This window comes from Lepisma saccharinum, chromosome 7 (assembly GCF_977018435.1).
Source record: "Lepisma saccharinum chromosome 7, izLepSacc3.1, whole genome shotgun sequence".
In the NCBI taxonomy this organism is placed as follows: Eukaryota; Metazoa; Arthropoda; class Insecta; order Zygentoma; family Lepismatidae; genus Lepisma; species Lepisma saccharinum.
In genome coordinates this window covers 40,196,499-40,217,154 of record NC_139235.1, presented here as the reverse complement: position 1 = coordinate 40,217,154, position 20,656 = coordinate 40,196,499, and the positions used below count along the sequence as shown (strand labels likewise).

At 36.5% G+C, this 20,656-nt stretch overlaps 1 protein-coding gene across 3 annotated transcripts in view; it reads left to right on the top strand.

Annotated features, from left to right (window-relative positions):
- Nucleotides 1-20,656, top strand: part of LOC145989818 (uncharacterized) — a 180,003-nt gene that overhangs the window by 33,612 nt on the left and 125,735 nt on the right. For all 3 annotated transcript variants that reach the window (XM_083125182.1, XM_083125184.1, XM_083125185.1), the window contains exons 6-7: nt 6,151-6,274; nt 20,097-20,296. In XM_083125182.1, coding sequence (XP_082981308.1) covers nt 6,151-6,274; nt 20,097-20,296 — 324 coding nt within the window. The remainder of the gene's footprint in view (nt 1-6,150; nt 6,275-20,096; nt 20,297-20,656) is intronic.

The window sequence follows — 20,656 nt, the reverse complement described above, 5'->3', positions numbered from 1 at the left end:
CGTTTGAATAATGGCTTAAAAGTTAACATGCAGTATCAGGTTTGAATTATGGCTTCTTAAAATTTAACAGGTTATGGGCCCAGCCCAGGTGTTCATGAACTGTGCTGCAATGTACTTTGGAGTTGCTTCATCACAGTGAAAAATTTTATCGTAAATTTTTGTGATGTACTCATGACTGATCACATGATATGATAATGTATGTAGTGCTTGTGAAGCTTTGAATCGAAATTTGTGCAATGTAATTTTTTTTTTGTACGAAAATTACGGTGTCAAGAAAATTGAAACAAATTCGATACTACAATGACGACTCCAATCGTGATTAATAGTGGACAGCCAAACATTGAAAAACTGGAAGGTGTTAAGAATTACGCCACGTGGAAGTTCGTAATGAAATTAACTCTGATCGATAGTGGTTTATGGGACTGTATCGAAGCAGCTACTCCAGTGGATCCAGTTCGAGACCAGAAAGCGTATGCCAAGATTTGTTTGTGCGTGCATTCTTCTTGCTACCCACATGTTAGAAATGCTGAAAGTGCAAAGGCAGCATGGAAAAATTTGAAGGCAGCTTACGAAAATCAAGGTATAAGTAGGCGCTTAGCAATTAAAAGAAGACTCACCAGAGTGCGTTATGAAGATTTTCCTTCAATGGACTTGTACCTTGGTGAAATAATCTCATTACAACAAGAGTTGGCGGACGTGGGTTGCAGTGTTGATGATGAAGAAATCGCCGAAATTATGTTGATTGGATTGCCTGAAGAGTTTAATCCTTTGGTAATGGGTATTGAAGGAACACAGACGAAACTTACCAGCGAGTTTGTGAAGTCACGGCTCATGCAGGGTGATTTTCGACGAAGTGAAAATGTTTTCAAGGATTCTGCATATTTAGCTTCAGATAAGAAGAAGGGTCCATTTGTACCTATTTGCCATCATTGCAAGAAGGAAGGCCACATAAAGCCTAGATGTCCTCAACTACAGAAGTCTAAGAAGCGGATGAAGAAACCTACAGTTACGAAGCAAGGACCAAGTTCTTCGCAACACAATAATTCGTTTTTGTTGACTACCCACAGTGCTTATGCCAGTAAAATATTTAATGATGATGACTGGTTACTAGATTCAGGGTGTACTTCACACATGAGTAAACGCAAAGATTGGTTTGATAATTATTCAAATTCTAAATCATCTGAAATTACCATTGCAAATAATCAAAAGGTGATCAGTAATGGAATTGGTGATGTGAAAGTAAAACTCAAAAATAATGTGCAGAAGTTAATATCTAAAGTGATGTATGTTCCAGATATTACTGCTAATTTGTTGTCTGTTAACAAAGTTACTGAAAAAGGTTATGTTATGCTTTTCGATGACAAACGGTGTAGTGGTTACAATGTATCTGATATTGAGATAAAGGCTACTCCAAAATTTACAGCAACAAAGGTAGGTGGCATTTATAAGTTAGACCAGGCTGAAAATTTGTCCATGATGAATTTAAACAATACTACTGTAAATTCTCTTGAAAATTGTGAAGAGACAGTAGCTATGTTGTCAGTTAATGCTTCACAAGATGTATGGCATAAACGTTTAGGTCACTTGAATCTAAAAGGAATGATATCTTTGAGAGATAATTTAGCTGATGGAGTATGTTTTCATGATGACACCCCAAAACAATGTATCCCTTGCATTGAGGGGAAGCAGAAAACTGCATCCTTTCCCAAGGGAGTGGCAAAAAGAGCTAAAGAAAAACTAGAGTTAATACATTCTGATGTTTGTGGACCAATGTCCAAATCAAGTTGGGGTGGTGCACGATATTTTGTTACTTTTACTGATGATTATACTCGCAAGAGTTTTGTATATTTTCTTAAATTTAAGCATGAAGTATTTGAAAAATTTGTAGAGTTCAAAGCTTTTGTAGAAAATCAGTGTAATTTAAAAATTAAGAAACTTAGATCAGATAATGGTACAGAATACTGTAACAAGAAATTTTCTGCATTTCTCAGTGAACATGGTATAATCCATGAGACAAGTGTTCCATATACTCCGCAACAAAATGGAGTTGCCGAGAGACTAAACAGAACAGTTGTAGAAAAGGCTAGAACCATGCTTCATGATGCAAATCTCAGTAAGAGATATTGGGCTGAAGCAATTTCAACAGGTGTATACCTGAAGAATGTTTGTCCTACAGTTGCAATTAAAGATGCTACTCCAGAGGAAATGTGGACAGGACATAAAGTTAATCTAAGTCATCTTCGTGTATTTGGTTGTACAGCATATGTTTTGACACCAGACTATAAACGAAAAAAGATGGATAGTAAGTCGAAGCCATACATTATGGTAGGTTACTGTGAGTTTACAAAAGGTTATAGATTAGCTGATACTTCTAATTCTGGTAAGGTTATTAAAGCAAGAAGTGTTATATTCCTGGAAAATGTTGCAGGGTCATGTGTCGATAAGACAGATGTCAACACTGACATGTCTTCTGATGTAATTTTACCTCTGACTGTACAGATACCATTTAGTGGATCACAAGTTAAAAACAATGACAGTCAAAATATTGTAGGTGCTAGACAGAAATCTGAAGAAAAGTCAAGTGACACTTTATGTGTTGATAGTAATGTCGGCGAATTATCAGAAGTAACAAATTCAGAAACTGCTGAATGTTCTAATGTAGGTAGTGATTTTTCTCAAAATGTAGAACAAAAAAATGGTAGACCTGTTAGAAATAAGCAATTACCAATTTGGATGGGTGATTATGATTTATCCGACACATCCTTTATGAGTTTTGAGGAACCTGTAAGTTTTGAAGATGCCACAACATGCAAAGAAAATTCCAAATGGAAGAGAGCGATGGATGATGAATATAAATCACTCTTGAAGAATGAAGTTTGGGAATTAGTAGATCGTCCAAAAGACCAGAGTGTAGTTAAATGTAAATGGGTATATAAAGTAAAACAAGATGTAAATGGGGATGTAGATAGATACAAAGCTAGATTAGTAGCACGGGGCTTTACGCAACGATACGGTATTGATTATGAAGAGACGTTTGCACCTGTTGTAAGACACTCTACTCTCAGACTTTTGTTTGCTATTGGTGTGGAATACAATATGGACATAGATCATATTGATATAAGTACTGCATTCCTGAATGGTGATTTAAATGAGACAATTTATATGGAACAACCACAAGGTTATCAGGTTGATAATAAAGTGTGTCTACTCAAAAAGAGTTTGTATGGTCTAAAACAAGCAAGTAGAGCTTGGAATCAGAAAATACATGATGTATTAATCAAAATGAAATATGATCAATCAAAATGTGAACCTTGTGTTTATACAAAATGTATAAAGGGTAAAAAGATGATTGTAGCATTGTATGTTGATGATATTTTTGTATTTAGTGAAGATGCATGTGAAAAACAAATGTTGATCCATGTACTGAAAGAACATTTTGATGTTAAACTATTGGGACCAGTAAGACATTGTCTAGGAATGGAGGTTGACAGGAATAAGAAATTGAATACTCTAACTTTATCTCAAAAGCAGTATACTAAACAGTTACTTACACGTTTTGGTATGAATAATTGCAAAACTGTTTCAACTCCCATGGAGCTAAATGTAAAATTAGAAAAAGCTGAGAAATGTGAAACCAAATTTCCCTATCAGCAATTGGTAGGTAGTCTTATGTATCTAGCAGTTTGTACGCGACCAGATATTGCTTTTGCTTGTAGTAAACTCAGTCAATTCAATAATTGTTATGATGTAAGACATTGGGTTGCAGCAAAAAGAGTCTTAAGATATTTGGCAGGTACACTAGATTATAAACTTAAATTTCAAAAAGGTGGAAATGAAGTAAAAGTGTACACAGATGCTGACTGGGCTAATGATTTGGTAGATCGTAAGTCATACAGTGGTTTAGTTGTAAAATTTGGAGGCTCAATTGTAAATTGGGAATCAAGGAAGCAACGAACAGTTGCATACTGAAGTACCGAGGCAGAGTATTATAGTTTGGGTGATGCTGCCAAAGAGGCACAATTCATGAAAAATTTGTTATCAGAGATAATTGATATTAAGGTGACAATTACAATTTTTAATGATAATTTAAGTGCTCATAAAATTGTTGAAAATTCTCAGCACCATAGGCGTACAAAGCACATTGATGTACGACATCATTATATTAGGGATGCTGTTCAACAAGGAGATTTTCATTTGGTTTATCAACCAACAAATGATATGATAGCAGATTTGTTAACAAAACCTGTATCTAAAATTGTGCATGACAATTATGTATCACAGTTAGGTATGAAATAATTATAGTCACATGTATGTAAAGTATACATATTTGAGTAAGGGGAAGTGTTAAAATGTTTTGATTTAAAAGATTCTCATACCCAAATATGTTCATGTAAATTTTTCATAATGTGATATATTCTGTGAAGCAATTTTTTTTTTACGTTTAGATTGTCCTGTGGCCTAGAAGAGGAGAGAAATAAAACTTCTTATTTCCAGTTTAGTTCGTTTGAATAATGGCTTAAAAGTTAACATGCAGTATCAGGTTTGAATTATGGCTTCTTAAAATTTAACATCTTTTCTCAGTAACATTTTTCTTGTTGGTGCATCATTTCGGCTCTACAGTCGTTCAAAAAAACACGTTTTGCCGCCTGAATGCTGGCAACCACACACAACATTTGATTGCATTTGTGACGTCATATCCCATCGTGAAGCAATGCGTTCCAGATTTGCCAGGAACACACATATTCTGTGAAAAATGACAGCTACAATCAGCCACATTATGTACCGTAAAACAAAACGAGAAAACACGTTCTGTAACCAAACAGGAAGTAAACAAACGAAAAGAAAAATGGTTGAAAGAAAATAGAATTCAAGTGGAAGTGGTCATATCGAATTTTGTCTCAGCTTGCATGTCAAATATTTGCAAATCTAGTTACCAAGTTGGCATCTACGTATAATTTAGTGTATCCACTTCGTCCTTCTGATACTAGTTGTCTGTGACACACTGAACCGATGACAAAATAGAAATGAAAGAATTCAAAATTGCCAAGGTAAGCACCACACAATATAATGTATATTCAGGGTATTATGGGGCAAGGGACAAAAATGGCTGAAAGTACAGGGATATAAGTAGTATTAATACAAGCTCTCCGACGACTTTTTTTGTCTATGAACCGGATACTCATGTAATAGTTTGCAAATGTGAACAGTGCAGTATATTTGCTACTGATTCATCATTACATTGTTACTGTGGTTGGACATGTTTTAGCAGTAATGTAACAACATGAACCTCTGATACTTCCGTTATCATCACAAAAGTACCACAAGGCATCTGGACACAAACCTGTAGATATCAACCTTGCAACGAAATTTGCAAATATGTATTTGACATGTAGCTGGGCGTAAACAGCCACATGCAAGCTGCAAGTCCAATAAAATTTATTGTTGTTGATATTTGACATGTCAAAATCCGATATTGACACTTCATTTGGAATACTTTTTTACCATTTATCATATCATTGGTTCACTTCCCCCTTCCCCTGAGATGTCTGCTGATCTTCTGGCTGGTAGGCTATGATATTCGGTCTTCTGGACGCGTTTCTTGCGTCCTCTAATAATGTGGTTGGTATTTTGTCATTTTTCACAAAATTTGTGTGTTCCTTGCAACCCTGCCATTTGCTGTTTCACCGCAGGAAATTATGTCACAGATACGATCAAATGTTGTGTTGGGTTGCCAGCATCCAGGCGGCAAATGGTCTTTTTTGAACGGCTGTAGCGTCGAAACGATGCACCAACGAACAAAATGTTACTGAGAAAATGTGTTTGTTTGATGTCCTCTATACGAATCTGTGGTCCGTGGGCACCATTAAAATGACACCCTGTATATACCATTCAATTGAATTGAATTAGAATTTTTAGACACATTGGAATCGTACAGACCCTTTATATTGTTAATATATTTGTGTGTGTGTGTTTGTGAGTGATGAGAGGCGGTAATATAAGGTTGAAAGAGAGAAAACATCTGCTTGTACCCTTGAATTTTTGGAAAGTTCTCCTTGAAAACTGGGAATTATACTTGAATTTTATCATGGTCCTAGAGTGGCCACCCTGCATTTGAAGAACTTTCATGTCATTAATCAAAATTTATTTCAGATGCGATGTGTACATAGGCAGTTACCGTGTTTATTCACACTCAACCTCATCAGTAGATGGAATAACAGCATTTGCAGCTGAGAATGTATTGAAGTTGTTCAAGGAGCAATGCCCAACATTGATTGTAAGTACAATTTTTTCTAGTTTTTATGATACGAAAGATTGAAGGAAATCATATTATTTGTTATACATAAGGCATAACTTACACCACATGGCTTCATTTCACTAAGTAGCCTAAGTCCAGTTTAGGCATGTACTTTCTTTTTTCCGGTTACTCAAGCTTTCACGGCATCATCTGGGATCTTCAGGAATTAAGACAAGGAAAATCAAAGTTTAAAAGATGGGAAGGTGATTAGGATTAAAAGAACATAAGACACTGTATGACATGTTGGTCATAGGCCCTTAAACGTTAGTATAATTGGCCGCCCTTGAATGTGCTCAGGATATTTAATGCCTCGCTTAACGGACATGTAACAATGAGTGGTGATTTTATACACGGTTTGTTTTGTCGTCAGTAATCAAAGTTCAAAGTATTGTTTGAAAGGCTTGATCTGGTATAACAATGAGAGTTATTTTTCAAAATGTAACAGATGCTCGAGAATTTAATTGTTGCGGTTCAAGAGTTGCATTTTAAATTTCAACTTTGAATCTTATAGATTGTAATAACTGGAAAAAGGTTAAACAGCCAATCCACAGAAAATTGTAAACTGTGGAAATGCTCACGGGAAAACTAATCTTCTGGCTTAAGAAAATGATAAATTTGGGATGGATTAGTGTGTGCAACGCCCTCTACAACAAAACCCACTTATATGGATTCCATATAACTATAACCAACAAACAGTTATGTTAGCACACATTATGGATATTCACCGGCGCCATTGCAAAGTTTACCCATGATTACTAGCCTAATCAGCTGAAGAACACAAGATTCTAAAATAGCTCAGGGCTTGCGGGGTGTGTGTATAGGACCAACCAGGTGACCAGGATGCGGGTGACCCGTTACAAAGTGAGAAAAGGAAATTACAAGAGATAAGAGATGTTTATTACTTATTTAACACACATTTTTGAAATTTAACAAAATAAATACAAAAGGGCTTTTCTTCCTTTCAGTGATATCCAGGCTCTTCACTAACCCGGTGACAACAATATACATCTTTCTATATAAAGCATATATATAAAGATATAAAGCATACTAAGCTTTTTAGACAACAATGAGGCTCGGCAGAGCACAGAGCAGATAAGATAACACGACAATGAACGATTATGCAGCATTTCAACAATCAGAAAAAAGGAGTTAACAAATCTCCGCTAACAAAACCAAAACAGTGTATTTAATGAAAAAGATATTGTATCTGTGGGCTCGTTACATACTACCCCCCCGCTCAGAGAAAAATCTTTTGGATGAATAATGTTAAACAAAGACAAAAGATTTTTATATATATATATCATCCTAAAATACTCCTTACTTTACCTTATATTGTATTACTAATTAACAAGTCAAACCAATCTTATCACCCGGTACAGATTCTACTATCTTACATTTGTTTTATTACTTTGACAAACCGTTTACTTAATAACCGTCATATTCCTGTATGCCCCAAGTGGGAATTTCCCTAGCTCCGAGAGCGCCACTGCTCTCAAGCATGCCCTATTCTCGGCCATTGTGCTTTTATAATAGGGGACACCTTGAAGTACACCAGTTCCTAGTTCTGGCTCATCTTAAGCTTTTAATTAGAACATAAAAATCAGACTATACCTCAAATGACTAATGATTACCTGTTAATAACAACTGCACAATCTCTAATTTCAAGGTTTCAGCAACAACTTGTGCTGGTTCAAAAATTGAAACAAAGGAAAATATGCGGTATTCAAAACCGTTCTCACTTCTCGTAGGTTTCTTGGGTTATCTTTAAACAATCTTATCGGTTCTTGCTCAACTTCTTCACTATTCTTATCACGGGATAAAGACATTCCCTTACCTTCTGTAGAACTTCTCTGAGTAGGAGACAACTCATTTTTTTCCTCGGGAGATGTGGGAGGTTGGCCGCATTCTTCTTCCTTCTCGGCATCAGGCACTATTTCGTCACTCACATCCTCTTTAAGGGTTTCCATTTCTTCTGGTTGACACTGCTCGGTTCCTTCCCTAGGTACTCCCATTCCGTCTGGTTGGGACTGAATAGTTTCTTCCCTAGGCACTTCCATTCCTCCAGGTCGTGGGACATCGTCAAGTTTATCAAAAGCTGTATCAGGATTGATCAAGCCTTCCTGGTATCGGCCTCTTCTCTTAATTGTCTTAGTAACGATCGTTTTTCTGCCTCCAGTTGTCTGATCTTTTGTATTGGCTCTTGCCGTTCTTCTTGGTATACATCTGAATTTTTTTCACACTTTCGAAGTTTTTCTTTATCTTTTTGTACAGCACACTCACATTGTTGCTTATTGTCCGTTAGCTGAGGTACCATCGCACAGAGAAGTTTGAGAGTTGAGTCACTAATGGCTGGGATAGGTCTGTTCGCAAATCGTTGGTACACGTTTGCTGAAGGAGTGGACGTACTGCACACCTTTTTCTTGATGTTAGTAAAATTCACCTTAGACTTACTGCCACTGGTATTGTCCAGAACGTCGTTCAGCACGGGCCTGGAAAGGGAGTATGGAGTTGCTGGTTTCCCATTTTCCAAGTCCTCGGAGATTTTTACTCATAGCAAGGTTTTCCTGAAGGCAGCTGTCTTGCTTTTATCAGGGATCCATTTCTTTCGCATGTCAGGATCTTCTTGTGAGAGGGGGCAGAAGTTTAATCCCTCTAGCCTTTGGGTCCTTCCGTAATGCCAGAATCAATTTTCTTTTGGGTACTGGACACATTAAAATAGCCATTTTAGGATTACTTGCTTTAGCCTTGCTTCTCAGCAGTTGCACGTCCGGATGCTTTTCCATCTTCACAAACTAGCGTTACCCTCTAGCCGGACTTCAAGTCAAATGGACTGTGTTGCACCAGATCTCTTCGCAGCCTGAAGCACATGGTCTTATCAACCAACTATAAAACAACACTCAATACTAGCTCCTCACAGTGGGCTATACTGTAATTATTTTCTCTTTTAACGTATACTGTACAATTTAATGACAATGTAAATGTACCAAAAATAAATATTAAGCTCTTTGTTAGATAACCTGATTTTTCCCTTCACACTGTGCAACTACTCCCTTATCATCCTGTGGTCACCTCACTGGTTTACAGCATTTACAACACTTGTCTCACTTGGGCCTCACTCGGGCTTCAATATATAAACAATCGGGCTTCACTATATAAACAATCGGGCTTCACTATATAAACAATCGGACTTCACTATATAAACAATCAGGCTTCACTATATAAACAATCGGGCTTCACTGGTAACCAACAAACAGTTATGTTAGCACACGTTATGGATATTCACCGGCTGCGCAGAGCCGTTTACATCTCTCTAACACTTTCACAAAGTGGGCGCCATTGCAAAGTTTACCCATGATTACTAGCCTAATCAGCCGGAGAACACAAGATTCTAAAATACCTCAGGGCTTGCGGGGTGTGTGTATAGGACCAACCAGGTGACCCGTTACAAAGTGAGAAAAGGAAATTACAAGAGATAAGAGATGTTTATTACTTATTTAACACAAATTTTTGAAATTTAACAAAATAAATACAAAAGGGCTTTTCTTACTTTCAGTGATTACCAGGCTCTTCACTAACCCGGTGACAACAATATACATCTTTCTATAACAATTTTTAACAGGTTAGATCCTAAATAAACCTTTTTATCTCAGTTAGCCACCTAGATGAGCCAATCTCATATTAAATTTAAACATGTTTATTTCAGTTAGGTTTCCAGACTTATTTGAAACGTTTGCCGGTTAATATAATGTCAAAACTTCCTTCTCTCTTTCATGTGTATATGCTTAAAAGCTAAAAAGGGAAAGGAAAGAAACCGACCTGGAACCTGGGAGTCAGTTCCTGAACTAAATAAAATTAGGTTAAATTAAAAATAAACCTTTTCCTCCTACCTTCCGAACATACGCTTATTTAAGGAAAGGAAAAACGGAGGGGAAAGGAAACCAACCAGGGGACTTCCCGGGGATTCAACCTGGGAGTCGGTTCCATCACAAAATACAAAGCAAAAAGGGGGGAGGAAAGAAAAGAACCGGCCGGGAACTACCCTGGTGTTGAACCTGGGAACCGGAACTTTACAGGGCCACATCTACAGGGTGTCCCACGAACGGCGCAACTGGGAATTAAGAGTGGCGTTACTTTGTAACCGAAACATGTACATACATAAGTCATACACCAAATGTTAGCCCTGTCCAAGTAGATATTTTTAAACATAGAAACAACAAACGGGGTGCAGTGTTGTTCATGCAGTGTTGCCAAATGTAAGTGAGTGTAAATTTATTTTTCCACAAAGCATGGAAAATTGCATGTCAAACATTCGTACGGAAATTTGGATGTCAATTTCCACCTTGGGTAGATGGACTATTTCACCATCTATAGTTCAGAGAAGAAAACCGATCGTTTTCGCGTATAGCCAATCGTGAAATGCCTCGTAAAGGCTTACCGGTCCAAATGGGTGTTTTAAAAAAATTATGAGGTACAGTGGCAACACTGTTGAGGTTTGAAGGCAACAAAAGGTGTGTGTAGTGATGGTCTATGGCATGGAAATACTGGAAACAGGAAAAAAAGAAAATGAAAATTATGGTGAAAAAAGTGTTACCTACTCCTGGCAACCATGCAATGCGCGTAACAGGCAGTGTAGCTTTACAAAAGATGTTGAAAATGACAACCATTTTCCCTGAGGCATTCATCAACACGTTTTATCATGTTGGAAGCAACTTTATGCAAGGTTGATTGGTTTATATTGTTAATGGCTGTGCAAATGTTTATTTTTAGATCATCAAGTGTTCTTGGGTTATTAATGTAAACTGTTTGTTTCAAATAACCCCACAGAAAAAAATCTGGAGATGTCAGATCCGGGGAGCGACTGGGCCATAAGTTTTTGCTTATAATGTGATCTCCAAAAAACTCTGCCAAAATGTCTAAAGTTTCATTAGACGTACGTGTGACATGTTGCGGAGTCTTGTTGAAACCAACAATCACGTTCATCACATTCCAACAGAGAAATAAACTGTGTGATAAGGTCACGATAAACTATTCCGTCAACTGTTGTGTTGAAAAAGAATGGACCGATTATTTTTCTCCGCGAAATCGGGCACCACACACCGATCTTTTGTGGATGAAGTGATTGTTCATGTACCAAATGGGGATTGTTACTTGACCAGTGTCGAGAATTTTGACTGTTGACATATCTATTTATGTGGAACCATGCTTCATCCGTGAAAAAAACCTTATCCAAAATATTCACACCATTGTCTCTAATAAAATTTCTAAACCACTGGCAGTATCTTACACGTGCACCTTTGTCTGCTTCCTTCAGTTCTTGCACAGCCTGTACCTTATATGCACATAGGTGCAATTGTTTTAATGCTCGGTGAGTTGTTGTTTTTGATACACCTGACTGTGCAGCAAGTTTACGAACAGATTTCCTGGGAGATTGTGATATTCTCTGCTCCACATCCTGCAGCACACCTTGTGTCAAAACTGTTGGTTGTCTGTGGTAGGGTTTGTCATTAACTGATCCTGTTTCACGAAATCTGGAAACAAGTCGATATATCGTCAAATTTTCTGGAACACTGTTATTCAGATATTTCTCGCGTAACACAGTTTTTACACTAGCGTACGATTTTGAACAAAAATAATGTTCACAATGAACACCCTCTCTTCCAAAGAGTACTTCATTTCACAGAACAATTCTAATCTTCCCCTACGAACAATGCACGGCTCAAACAGTTCTGAGTACACAACTAACTAATTCTTTTGTTCTCGTTCGGTGGGTGCTCTTATCGCATTGCATGGTTGCCAGGAGTAGGTAAGTAACACTTTTTTCACCATAATTTTCCACAAATTCTTTTTTGTGCACTGTCGCCTGCAGAACACGGGAGTACGGCGTATGTTCATCAAAAAATAATCCCACGGTTCCCGCTTTCCTTTTCATGGTGCTGAGTAATAATTCTCGTCATTGTTGTAATTAGCGTGATGGCATATCCTTAACAGACATTTGAAAAGCAATGTATAATGAATTCGTCCAATTTCGATGAAAAAAGTACCACATGTGTCATGTAAGTGCAGCACGTCGGGAGAAAAAAAGGCTCCGAAGATTGGACACAATGGTTGTCACGTGAGACAAGAAAAAAGGCTACAAAAATTTGCAAGTTTCACAAGGTTGCAGTGCGTTTCAGGTGGAAATAAGAATGTCGGCCTGATCCTGGTTAACGCCTGTTTAAATGGAACGTTGCTTACTTCAAAATTAGTGAAAGGTTGGTCGCGACGTGATGGGAATCGACATATTGCACAGCACAAGGTAAGATGGAAATTTGCTCTTGTCGAACCAAACTACATGGAGTAGTTTACAGTAACAGTGTGGAAAATACATCACTCAGGCTGCATTCAATAGTTACCCGGAAATGTAACTATCTCACGTCTTATTTTCACAGTGTGGGAAATAATATGTTGCATGTAGTAGCATACACTATAGTGCTGATGTAACTAACATGGTGCATATCGTGACTACGTGATCCTCTTTGAGTAAATTTCATTCGGCGTGGCGATCAAGTAAGAAATTTTCGATGTGCATTCTTATCTTAATGACAGTTGGAATTGAAGTCTGATTTACAACTTATTTTGAGGTATGGAGTATACCAGGTGTCCCAACATTAACGTAAAGGAAACTAATTGTTGAAAGATTATTTCTAGCATTGCCAGAAGAGGCAAATGCTGTATGTATCAGTATAGTAATCATAGAACATTCATGTATTGTGTACAGAACGAAAAATGTGGTATTGATATAGACTTTTGTTATCCGTGATTCACATAAAGTCTGTTTGTATTTTCAATCAATCTGTTTGGGTTTTGTGTGCACTACAACAAAACCATGTTGGTTAGAGTGATGAAAGTTTGAGAATTATGGCCATTGGTACTGGTCTATCAGGGTTGAAACTTGTCACATTTATCTTGTTTATACCTGTAATAAACACCATGAATATTCAATTCTATATTCTTCCTAATTTGAATATAAAGTTGCCTTATGTTGATATGCATAATCTTTTTTTCTATTTTTCCATGTGTGTGCTTGGAAGTGATGTGTCCTTGGGCAATGCATGTGGGAAAGGATCTTGAGAAATGCTTATTCAGTATCAGGAAGGATATTGAATTCCTCTTCCCACCTCATGTTTAAAAGATATTTACACATGTGCATTTTGGCTTGATAAATGAAAGAAAAATAAAGGGGGGGTGATAAGATTTTTTTAAGTGCAAATAACAGCTCAAATAATTTCTTATTATAGGATATGTGATTGCCAATGTAAATTCCTGTCCTTATATATTACAGTGATACAGGATGGGCAAAAAGTTTGCTGCACATGTATTTACTTAGTGTGTGATTCCACCGGTTACAGGGTCCTTCTGTATGTAACTGGAGTTCTTCGTTGTAATCATTGATGTCCTTATGTTTGTGAATAGATGGTCTATATATTTTTTTAATTTTCAAATACAGTAATTTTGGTTATTTCCTTTGCATTAACGATCACAATTTTGTAAGTCATCTACACTGTGAAGCTCCAAACGGCGCATCTCTTGCTGGCAGATGGTGGTTGGGTGAAAACCGGTTTGAATTGTTGTTTTTGGGGGAAAGTTGGGCATAGTTAGGATTGAGGTTTGAGGTTTGGGTTTTCAGGTGACATGAGGGTTGGGCACCTGGCCTAAGATGGCGGACCATCGTGATAACTGTGGAATGGCCTGTCAATGCTTTCTACTCCAGCTTAGGCTGGTTACTGACTGGATTATTCAATATGTCTCTCTGGCTGACAGGAAGTGAAGATTGCAACACTTCCTGTTGGCCATTTGTTTATTGTGATATGGTTGTCATTTGTTTTTATGGATTCCACACTGAAACACTGCATTTTTAGTTGGTAGTTTCCAATAATAATGGTAATCCTCTATATAATGGTTCTGCATGTTCATTTAAGTATTCTTAGGGTGTCTATTGGTCAAGATGTCAGTAAAAAGTCAAGAAATCAACAGGTAGGTCAAGAAAGTCAGGTAAAAGTCAAGAAATTATGCTCTTGGTCAAGAATTTTTGCTATTTTTTTTTTACAGTATAATGAATTTACATACCTGTACTGGGATTTGATAAAATTGAATATTTGAAAATCTAAAATTGTATTGAGTTGTGGTTCAAAAAATTTCACTTTGTTTCTTAAGAATTCCATTCATATATGCGGTTAGTTTTGTAAAAATATTAAAGTAATGTCGCCATTTCCCATCTAGGATGAAGTCTGAAGCATTAATTGTGACATGCATTAATTGTTAAAGTAAGTCTAAATCTCCTTCTGGTAGGAGTTTTTATTAAATAAAAATATATATTTTATTAATTTCAAAGTACATCTAAGTAGGTGCCGATTAAATAAATGTTAAGAAAAGGGAGAAAGAGGTCAACAAATAGGAAAGAAAGGCCACGAAATAGGAAAGAATGGTCAAGAATTTTGAATTTGTTATTTTGGTAGACACCCTGATTCTGATGTTTTTTAAGATGGCAAATATGACTGTTATATAAGTTCAATTTTCCCTTTAGCACTTTCGATATATATATACTAATATATAATAATAAATAAATAACTACTAACTAACTCCTGCCTTCTTAAACCCGAAGGTTCATGGCTGCAACAACACAGGCCTTCCAGCTTTCCCTATCTTGAGCAAGTTCTATATACTCTTTTCCATCCCTACCGATTTCCCTTAGGCCTTAGGTCCATCTCAACGTTGTCCCTCCATCTTCGTCTTGGCCTTCCTACAGGTCTCTTACCATCAGGTTTCCCAACAAGAATCCTGTAAACTCCTCTTTCCTCTCCCATTCATGCCACATGGCCTGCCCACCTAAGTCTTCTTGATTTAATTATTCTAATAATACATATCTGGACATGAATACAAATTATGTAGTTCTAAATTATGTAACCTTCTCCACTCACCTGTCTCCTCATCCCTTTTAGGTCCAAAGATTATCCTAAGGATCTTATTTTCAAATACTCTCAATGTAAGGGACCAAGTTTCACATCCATATAATACTACAGGCAAAATTACTGTTTTGTATATTTTAACTTTTAGTTTCTTAGATATTAAACGAGAAGACAAAAGTTTATGAAGAGAGAAGTAACCTGCATTTCCTGTATTAAGCCTACTTTTTTTTTTCCTCTTTAATATAATTTTCATTTGTTAATATTACTCCTAAGTATTTGAATTTGGAAACTGGTTCAAACGAGTTGTTATCAATAATTAGATTTTGATTATTACCTAACACTTGTTTTCGGCCTGTAAGCATATATTTAGTTTTCTCTTTGTTAACTTCCAAACCTATCTCTTAACTTCCAAACCTATCTCTTTAGCAGTTTTGAAAAATATTTTAGCATTATTCTTAATTGTATTCACATCATCCCCCAGTAAGTCTACATCATCTGCATATGCTAACAACTGAGTCACACCATTTAATTTTAGTCCTTCTTTAGTTTCTTTTACCTTCCTTACAGCATATTCTAAGACAAAATTAAAGAGCAATGGAGATAATGCATCTCCTTGTTTTAACCCATCATGAATTGTAAATTTGTCAGACATATTAATACCCACACGAATTTTACTTTCTGTTTCACTGGTGCATATTTTTATCATACTAACAAGCTTCTTAGGTATTCCAAACTCTACTAATATATTATATAATTTATCTCTTTTGACCGAATCATATGCTTTTTTGAAATCAATGAATAGCTGATGGACATTTTGATTATATTCCCACTTTTTTCAAGTGTCTGTCTGATGTGAAAAATTTGATCTGTAGTTGATCTGTTACGTTTAAATCCACATTGATAATCACCTATAATTTCATTAGCATATGGGGTTAGTCTTGTTAAGATAATATTTTATATGTTGTTGAGAGTAGAGAAATTCCACGGTAATTATTGCAGTCCATTTTATCACCTATATATATATATATTAATAATATAAATAAGTGCTTGTCTTAGCTCTTGAAGATGCCACAAGATGTGAAAGCTTGAATATCTGAAAGTGAAGTAAGCACATGCCTAAACTGGAGTTCAGCTACTTAGTGATTAGGGCTGAGCTCATACCGGTATCAGCTGATACCAGCAGCGTTGACAAAATTTTTCCACTGATACCATTGGTTTTGAGTTGATAGAAGTGTGGTCCATTAGCAACATTGTTCCTCTTCAAAGGTTCATTACCTGTCCTTGTGACAGGTTGGAACGCCATCCACAAGATGATCTGGATATAAATTTTTAGAGATATTCTGGACCAATTCCCACCTTCCTGGGAAGCATATGATTGACAAACTTCTGGAAGGCATGTAACTACCTGGTAAAGGCTGTGGAAATATTCATTTCTAATTCCTGCTCACACACTCTTGGGGTAAGAAAGGGTAGATGTTTTTCAAAATAGGATTACTATCATGCTGTGTTGTTTCCAGGCCAGATGATTTCGGGTTCTTCAGATGGATGATGGTTATGAATGTGGAATTCATTTTCTTTCTCCATTCAAGAGGGTAGGGAGGGGTGATGATTCAATTTCTTCTTGTGTTCTTCCCTTCTGTAAAAGTCTTTTATGTGATGGTATCAGCCGCCGATACCGATGAGTGATTTGTAGGGACAATGATTTATGTTAAATAAAATTCATGAATTTCGCATTTAAAAAGTTACAATTTCGGTATATAAAGGCGGTGAAAAAAGATCATTTCGTTGGAAAAGCGGTAAATAAAAGTCAAAGTTAAGTAGTCTGCACCTACCTTTTATCAGTTAAAGTGTACACTTAACATAACCTCTGCATTGCATGGTTTTAAATTGTATCTCTAGTTGGTCATTATATTACCATAAGTTGAAAAAGCACGCTCACAGTCATCATTACTAACAGTAAACCACAACACTTGCACAGTTAGTGACACAAAGCTTTCGTGATCTTCTTTAAGTGCTAGCAGCATATTAATTAAATTCAAAGATGCACCTAACTCCTTCACATCCCTCTTTACCATAGCTATCCTGAAAAGCTTTGTACCCTCTCAAAAATCTAATTGTGAACATGCTTTTAGAATAGGCAAATTTTTTCAAATGATGTACAAGTCTTCATTGACAATATTTCTTGCAACATTCCGCATACTGAATAAAACATTTAACATTTCCAAAAAATATCTTCCCTGGATCTTCGCGGAGCAAGTCATTTAATTTTGTACAAGCCTTGTTGCCTCGAACTCTCGAGCACGTTCAAATACTGAAATAACTTTGGACATTGTAATTCGCCAAAGAAACTATGAGCAAGCGCACAAGAAGCAAGAAACTCTTATTTTTGTGTGGCACGTAATGGAGACACAGACTACACACGATCTTCTGTAGGCCTCTGATTGGAACTTTTTGGACCGCAAACTTCGGATGAAAAAAAATAGTACTACTAAAACATTTGCATTTTAGCTACAAAAACATAACATTAACAGCAGAAAACTAATTTCCGTATTTTCTGCATGACAGCAACGTATTTACGCATTACGTTGGAGCGAGATAGCCTGAGTTGCAGGAATGGAGAAATGAACGAACTGAGAAGAAAGAGGCTAAATACTTATCACTGACACATTTGCACGGTTTGCACTGTGCGGCATTACGCTTCTGATTGATTGATTGATTGATTTAGGTTATTTTACTTTGCGTTTTGTGCCTCTTGGCTAATTTGCGAAGATGGGGATGAGTGATGAAATGATGAAATTGATGAATGGACATTCACAAACAACCAAGCCCTATTACGCTTCTGATGATGTAAAACTACTTTACGCAGTCATTGTCACCTGTAATGAAATGTTGAACTTTCTCGAGCAAAATAACATTCCAATGTTATGAAAGAATTTTTTTTTTGTTTTTTTTGTTTTGACAACTGAATTTTGGTGTTATTTCGTGAACTTCGACACTTTTCGTTTCATTTCGCATTTTGATTTGATTTTGCGGAACTTCGTGAATAAATTGGAGCCGAAAATGGTCATAACTCTCATCCACTTGTCTCGAAACAAAATTATACTCACTTTAAAATAATTTCGCGTTTAAAGCATTCGCGAAATTTCAGTGTCCCTAGTGATTTGTTTTTATTGCAAATGACACAATAAGAATAAGGGAGAGCAGGGCATAAAGAGAGCTGGCCAGATGAGCTTTATTTTAATAACTGATTGATCGAGTTTCTGTTTTAAGTCCACTCTATGCACAGATAGGCTAATCGGGACTGGACCTACAGTTTAAAGTGGGATCTGAACCACTATGTGTCTCACCGGGTATCGAACCTGGGATGTCTTGATCATAAGGCAATGACGTTACCACTAAGCAATCGGGAAAGCCTTGATCTAGAGAGAAGTTCACATAAAAAGAAATCATCCAATGTCACAATTCATTTTAAAGTGTTAGAATGCTATATGAGAACTTGAGGGTTATTTGTCATTAAATCATGTGATGTGTTAGTATGAATCTGGTAACTATCCTTTGTTATTATGAACTGGAATTGTACAAGTATCAGCATCGGTATTGGTTCAAAGTGGTATCAGCTCAGATGTATTAGCGATTATTTGTTATGTCTTAATTAAGTTTTTGAGGTAACTTGTAACGAAGACAACAGTTTACATGTGCACCTAACTCCCAGTACTATGTAAATAAGTCTTGTAGAGAAATCAACAAAACGTTTTTCAATACATATTCATTCTGATCCACAGATGTTATAAAATAATAACTCTACAATTACATTATTTATGCATTAAATCCTAAGAAAGTATACAGAAATTACACTTGCACTACTCAAACAAAACATGCTATGGGATTCTTACTTAACTTTGAAATATGACGAAAGTTCTTCGAGTATCATGTTTTTCTTTTTCAACTGGCAAAGTGGTTGCATTTGTAGTAGTTTTTTTTTTTTTTAATGTTGCTTACAGTCTTTTTCTACAGAGCATTCGAAAAGTCCCTGCACTCAAAATTCGCAAATTTTTTGCTCATAATTTATTGAACGTGTCAAAGTAATGAATACATACATTTGTTAACTACCGGTATATCTTGAAATACACAAAAAATAATTTGTAAACTAAATGTGAGTAATACTGCAATCTCTGAAGTCGGTAACACCCTGACAAGACTGCAAACCACTGTCCACACGTTGATTTGATTTGATTTGATTTATTTTACTTTGCTTTTGTGCCCCTTTTGGCTAATTTGCGTGCTTTTGTGCCCCTTTTGGCAAATTTGTGAAGATAGTGATGATATGATGAAATTGATGAATGGACACTCACAAACATCTATGCCCAGGCTGGGATTCAAATCTGGGACCCCTGGCACCGTAGTGCGATGTGATAACCTCTCGGCCATGGGGGCTGGCTTTCCGTGTGTTGAAATACACAGAAAGAATATTGTAACTAAATTTGAGACAATCATCCATTGCTGTTTTAGCTGGTGCCGGATCATCGGGAAATAGACTTCTCCATTTCACCACATATCTTACGTATGAGATACTCAAAATATGCTTTAAAAAAGCAATTCGCTGTGTGTGCGTAAAGATTAATGCCCACTGAGACCCAGAGTAACATGGCAACTGATTCATTTCCGGCATTTCAGAAAATATACCCACACTTCTGGCACAAAAATTCCATCCTTCGGTTCTTTGTTTCCCTGTGGGCGTTACAAGCAACTCATACAGATGAATGCCTTAGTAACTTCTTTTTAAAGTATGAGTGCTGGGACTTTCGAATGCACTGTACTACTATTGAAAGCTCTAAGCTTCTCTTTTCTTATTTCAGGTGAAAAACAAGTTTTTTTCGCAGTCAACAATAGACAGAGCCTCTCTCAATGGAAACTCAAATGAAAGTAATACAGAAGGAAAATGCTTGCTGTCTACTCCTTTGAGCGAAGACAATGTCTGGACTAGAATGCTTCACCAGATGCGCTGGACAGGAGGTGGACTGGGAAAAAAGAACGAAGGGATTGAGGAACCAATCAGGTACTCCCTCCATAACATTAGGTGGTTTCCAATTTATGTTGTAATTCAGTCTGAGCCATTACCGGCACTGATATTGGTTCAGAATCTACCACCAATACTGTCCAATACTTTGCCATAATTTAGGCACCTTGTGCAGTATGTAAATAGTGGAGACATAATGTGCAAAATGCACTTTTTTTTTGTCAAAACTGTGGGATAGATGCATATTTTGTGGAAATGATGACTACTTGATTTTTATGACTACCTCATAAGTTAAACTAAGAATAATTTAACAAGAAACTATTTTTAGATTGATATGGTCTCGTTATATTCTGACACTCGTAATTATTCTGAACAGTTTTTAAGTGTTCCTACATATTA